This window comes from Pteropus vampyrus, unplaced genomic scaffold, assembly GCF_000151845.1.
Source record: "Pteropus vampyrus isolate Shadow unplaced genomic scaffold, Pvam_2.0 Scaffold3, whole genome shotgun sequence".
NCBI classification, from domain to species: Eukaryota; Metazoa; Chordata; class Mammalia; order Chiroptera; family Pteropodidae; genus Pteropus; species Pteropus vampyrus.
The window spans coordinates 1,210,636-1,217,253 of NW_011888784.1; the positions used below are offsets into that span (position 1 = coordinate 1,210,636).

At 32.0% G+C, this 6,618-nt stretch overlaps 1 protein-coding gene across 1 annotated transcript in view; it reads right to left on the bottom strand.

Moving 5' to 3' along the window:
- DCC (DCC netrin 1 receptor) overlaps nt 1-6,618 on the bottom strand; it is a 538,543-nt gene that overhangs the window by 514,607 nt on the left and 17,318 nt on the right. The window contains 2 exon segments of the mRNA XM_011362349.2: nt 2,566-2,702; nt 3,899-4,049. Coding sequence (XP_011360651.1) covers nt 2,566-2,702; nt 3,899-4,049 — 288 coding nt within the window.

Here is a 6,618-nt window from a genome sequence, read left to right on the forward strand (position 1 = left end):
GGGGTTTTATCTTATGAAGAATTTAAATTATGCTTAAATTTGTAAAAATTATGAAAACTAAATTTGAATAACACTGATAATGAAGTTATTTTCTCTTCATCTTCCATTTAAAGAAAAAGTAATAAATTCTATTTCCATATAAACTCAGTCCTGCAAGATAAGTTCAACTTTATATCAGAATAGTCAAAAAGACTATATCAAAAATTTTATTATATCAACATTCATTTTGAAGCCTGTGTAAAATAGTTAAACCAGTATTACAACCACCTCCTGAATTAAATCATGACTTTTACAATAGTTATAAATAGTTATAATAGTCTGTAGAAAACCTTTCAAATGTATACCCAAGTACCAAGGGGATTCAAAAAAAAAAAAAAAAGACCCAAGATATAAACACGGCTCCATCTATTTTTTAAAAAATTAATAATTCTTCTCATTTACAGATTTGATATATAATATGTATAGGTTTTGAAAACAAGGTGGTTCATTTAGAATAAAAATATAAGTCTAAAGGCAACAAAGCCAACAGCCATAAAGAAAAAGACTTGGTACCCTATAGAAGATATAAAAATAAATAAAAACAACAACAAAATACACAGATGGAACATACACAGCATAGTTACTATTCTTCTCATACAAAGAGTTCCTACGGATCAACAAAATAAATATTTCAATAAATGTATGAAGGTAAAAAGAGACTGATAACCAACTCACAAAATATAAAATGCTAATGTCCAGTAAAACTATAAAAAAGAAATCTAAGTTTAATAAGCATTCAAATCAGAACAAATTTATAAAATTTTAGATAAGCAAAGTTAGGAGGCTGAGGAAGAAGGCAGCTTTTTGAAGAGGGACAAATTCCTACACTGCTGGTGAGAGTATAACCATTTCTGCAATACTTTTCCTGAGGATATGAGCAAATAAATAACAAATATATATTCTTAGCAAGGATAATCAACACAGCGACTTTTTAAAAATGAAACTTGAAAACGAGATAATTCTCAATAATAAAGAACTGGAGAATGTACACACATGCACAGGAACACACAGAGGAAGATGTCGTGAATGCTGGTATGTGTGCAAATATGTATGTCTGTACACATATTTCATGACTAGTATAGTCTCAGAAATCAGAATTTACATGCATTTGTCTTAGATATCAATGAAGTATTACATGTCTGAATATTGTGCACTTATTTGATATAAAATTTGACCTCGTGTATTCGCAATTAGAGGTTTACCAATGATCACTATAAATTCTAGCTCATTCCATAACTGCATTTGCCTTATGATCAGTAATACAAGGTAATTTCTATGGTAGCCATTCTATGTTACTGGACATTGATGGTATAATTGTAAAAGTTATTTGCTTCAACAAAAAATTTCCATATGAGTAAATAAAATTGTTGTCATTTTAAAGACAGATGATATTTTAGTTAGAATAACACTATCTCTAAAACCAAAGAATTAAAGTCCTTTGCTGATATTAGTTTAATATTTATGGTTTGATTAAAGAACAAACAACTTCTCACCCATCACGTATATTATTACCTTGTCCGCAGATGAAAGCATTTTCTAAATAAACTTTAAATCTAGAAAAGCAAAATAGATAGCTGAATAATATTACGTTATAGCCTAGCAGATAAAATCAGTGTACTATTCCTTTTCATTTTTACTGAATAACTTTTAAAGAACTTATAATTTTTCCTGGACTGTTTACAAGGTAAAAAGATTTATTCTAGAAGAAAAATATCTAATGACTGTTAGATGATTTTTTGTTGTTACAGGAAAAAACAATTGAAATCCAAATGTTAAGGTACTTTCTCCAAACTGCAAAATTCAAATGAAACTGGCTAAAAGAATTCTAGAGCAGATGACAAAATATGTGTTTGTTTGAGTGAGTACCTACCACATAAAAGAATAATTAATGTGCAATGACACACGGTGATCCTACCTTTCTGAATGATATGAACCTACCCATGCTCCTTAAATTTCTTTAAATTACATTTTTGCCATGCAAATTTTCTTTAGATGTAGTTGATTTTAATGGTTCACTTTCAATGTAGCATCCACAGCATTTCCATACTAACCAAACAATTTCATCAACGCATCTGAATTTACTGTCAGATACCCTGTCATCTCAAATGACAACTGACTTTTCCATTCAAGTGCATATTTTTAATGTAATTTATTGCATTAATTTCTTCACTTATTTTCCCCAGATAATATATTTTGCAACCTCTCATTTGTTATTTAACACGTTTGTTAAATAACACATTTTACACATTTGTTAAATAATAGTTTTTGGTAGGTTTCAGTTATATCAATGGAATAATTAGCTGAAAGAGCGATGAATCTGGATTTTAATCAATGAGCAAGTATTCAAACACTGCATTTAACCTCTATGCAATTAATCAGAGTAGAGCAAGAATATGTGTAGAGTACTGAGACTTTGCAATTTCCCACTAATAAACATAAGAAGCAATTTGGCAATAAACACTTAAAGTGTCAGAGTAATATACTTTGAACGGTACAATGTAAACTCATCTCAAGCCATTAACTTACCCAAGACGTTAAGCTCTGCAGAGGCACTAATATTCTCATTTTTATATGTGACAACGCAGGTGTAAGTTCCACTGTCATCATCTGTCACATTAGATATAAGCAAGTTGCTTCCACCCAACAAAGAATACTTTCTGGACCTGTAAGACATAAGGCATATGAAATTAGAGAGTAGATTAACATATATGTTTATCAGGCATGGTACTCAGAGATTTAAATAAGCTCCATGAAAGCTCAAATTATAAAATTGGAGAGCAACTCCATTATCATGGGGTTTGATAACATCACATTTATTAGTCAAAAATTCATTCAAGTAAACTACTCCCATTGGAAGTCTGTGTAGTGATCGAAGAAATGAAGTAGATTACTCTTGAAGCTAATGTTAGTACTGAGAAAAAAATTACAGATAATCTAGTCCAGTTTTCTCTTTTTGAAAACTCCAAGGTCCATAGAAGTGGTTCCCCACAGTGGAAATCAATCCAATTTAGTAATCTTTGTACAAAATCACATTTCATACTTCACCGAAAATGCCTAGGTATAGTCAGAGAACACATCTTGACATGCTGAAGATGCAACTGGATTTCTTGAATGCTTTAATATTCTCAGTATTGTGATATCATACCACGTACTGTTATATAAATAAATATTTGAAGTAGATGAAATTTAAAGATTAACATATTGTCCATAAACCTATCTCATCATAGAAAATAAATGTGTTAAAAAGGAGTATGCCAGACCTCAAAAATCAATGAAATTAATTTCTTAAGTGAAATCCACTTAATTAAAATGGCTCAGACTAAGTGTACCATTCTGTTAAGAGTTTGCTTTCTAACTATGCCTAGTATTAATGTCCAGTAATTTGAAGCCAGTCAAGTTCTCCATCTGCCTTATCTGAAATATTTGTTATAACTTAGATGAAGAGAGCTATAACTGGAGCTAAAAAAAAAAAAAAAAATTGCACAGACTCTATATATTTGAATGCTGTGTGTTTGAATTCAGGTAATTTTGGTTTCTTAAGAAATATTTCACTCTCTATACTACTTCCTTAGGATTAGATCTTCCAAAATATCTTTGTTGAAGACCTTTTGGGCAGGTCCATCTCAATGGCAACCCTGGCTTGCTGAATTTCCTTTCATAATTGATCTTATGGATTTTGACTCTGGTCTCCACTCTTTTAATTCCAGTGGGTAAATATCTTTCATTTACTGAATAATGTCAAGGAATGTGAGAAAATGGTCAATTATTATCAAAAACCCTTGTATTTCCAGATACCTATATCAAATTAGAAAAAAATAAACAGTAACATATATTTCATAAAGTCCTTAATTTATAATACCTGAGTTGGACGACTTCTTCTCCTCGTAACCAGGTAAAACTCGGGGGAGGATAGCCAGAAACGCAACACTCTAGAACGGCCTCTTTTCCTTCGATAGCTACTACATTGGATGGTCTTTGCAGAAAATACAGCTGCCTATGCAGTCCTGGGTCTGTGGGTGAAAACACAGGATCACATCTCTTATGAAAAGCACTACAATGATAAAAGATGTAGCTCAGTCCGTTTTTTTTCCTTAAAAAGACATTGTAATGGATAGGAAAGACAAAAAAAAGGAAAATACCAATGAAACTTATGAAATAAACTCCTAAAAGAGTTTTTCCATCCCTAGTTTCTAGAATTATGACATTAGAATATTCATAGCTATGGATGACATCATGGTATAAGGCAAAGGGAAAAGGTAGTCACTAATCTGAGTTACAAGCTTTGTTGATTTATCCTCATTAGAGAACAAGACAGTATTATCAGTAACTTTTCTAAATATTATCATCCAAATCTTTTTGCCATAGTGTTTGCTTTCCACTAATATCTATTCCATTTCCTCCCGCTTTGTTTATTGCTTCTATGGACTGGGAAATAAGATAAACATTTTAGAATTACGTTAAATAACATACAAGTACAGAGGCAGAATATAGAAGGTACTGAGAAAATATCTCTGTCTTCAAACAACAGAAGTCACAGTAGTTTCTTAGAACAGTAAGTCTGGCTGTTTCCAAGCCTTCTGTTTATTTTTAATTTTTAACAACTTCACAAATGCTGAGTTTGTCCCTAGAGCTGAGACTCTGGTTAAATGAAGATCTCCTGCATCCTTCTACTTCACCTGATGCGTTTTATAGCTCTCTATATTCGACTTATTCATTTTTACTAGCTGGTAACTTGAACAGTGTCTATTTAGTCTAAGGACTCGTTCCATTCACCTTGGAACTCATTTGATCTAAACTTGCTAAGATTGTATCGGGTGGAATAAGGGGGGGAAAAAATCACAAAATTTTTAGCACAGGGTTCAACACTCAAGAGGAAACTTTGTGAGAGTTAAGAGCTTCTCCTCCACTTACCATATTAATCCCATTCCTCTTGCCTGGGACACACCAATAGCAGCCTAATGGTTAGGTGGGCTTGAAGGAAATTCTCCCATCTGTAGTAACATTCACTGACCTGACCTGCTGACTAAATTTCTATCACTCAAAGTTCATTCACTTAAGATAAAATGCTAGATTTCCAGGTCCCCATTAAAATCCACATCCCTCTATGAAGGTTTAATTTAGGCTATTTTCAACTTAATGCATGAAATGTAATTAGTGTGTAATTAATTGGTCATTTTGCAAACTCAAAGCAAAATCTTAAAGCAAAGAAAATGAGGCAATGAAATCTTAAAAACTAAGATTGGAATGGACAGAGAATTGCCAAAGGAGGTTAGATCCAACTAACTATAGGGGGTCATAGTGTGGGCTACGGCTGATCAGAGAGGAAGAGAGGTGAGAGGAGATCTGGGATATAAAATAACACTGTCCTTAGTCATCCTTGGCCTGACCTAACTCCACATAAGTTGATCACAGATAAATAAAAGAACACTGATTCTCTAGTTAATAATTGAGATAGTAATTGTCATTTAAAGTACTCTTGGCATGAAAAAAGAGAAATTCACACTTTCTCTGTCTTCTCACATCTGTTTCTGGTTGTTAAAGCAACAAAAATAAATGTTCTTCACAATGAAAATATTGAAAGAATTTTCTAAATGTGTTAATCCTTCTTAAACCAATATTGTAAAAAATGTCTTGAAACTTAAAAATTGTTGGTGTTATGTGTCATTTCCCTTCTTGACATGACCTTTCAAATCAAATGAAAATGGTCTGAAGGATAATATTGCTTAAAAATAAATTTCCTGAAATAGAGCTCCCAAATTTGCAATTATAAATAGCTGCCATTATAATGGAGGCCTATCCATTTGCATGGTTTCTTTCATTCCCTGCTCCTAACAGAAATGTCTCAGCTATATACACAGAACAATGCTATACTATATATTATAGTATACCACGTAACATACTATGGTATACTACTATAATACTATCCATAGAAAACATCAAATAAGAATAATGTAATTTGATCTTCTAGGTAAAAGAAATTTTACCTGAGACCTATGTGCAATACTACCTACTTACCCATGAAAGAGCCAACAATTCGACTCGAACTATTATATTTTCTTTTATCAGAAAACAAAATCATGTAACACAAAATGATTATTTTTTTAAATGTTCCTTTATATTTTTGTTTTAATTTGTCAAAAATTAAATTAATAGTACAGAATTCCCATATGTTAGTTCTCTATCCCTGGACATTCATTTTTCCATATAATTAACATCTTACATTAGTGTGGTACATTTGTTACAATTAATGAACTGATACCGGTACATTTTTAATAACTAAATTCATAGTGTACATTAAGGTTCACTGTGTTGCATAGTCTATGGATTTTGACTAATGCATAATATCATGCATCCAACATTATAGCATCACATAGAATGGTTTCACTGCCCTAAAAATCCCGATCCTCAACTATTCATCCCTCCTCCACCAACCCTATCTCAAAGCATAGGCAATCACTGGTCATTTTGCTATTTCTATAGCTGTGCCTGTTCCAGAACATGATCTAGTTGGAATTATACAGTATTTAGACTTTTGAGATTGAGTTATTTCATGTAGCGATATGCACTTAGGGTTCCTCC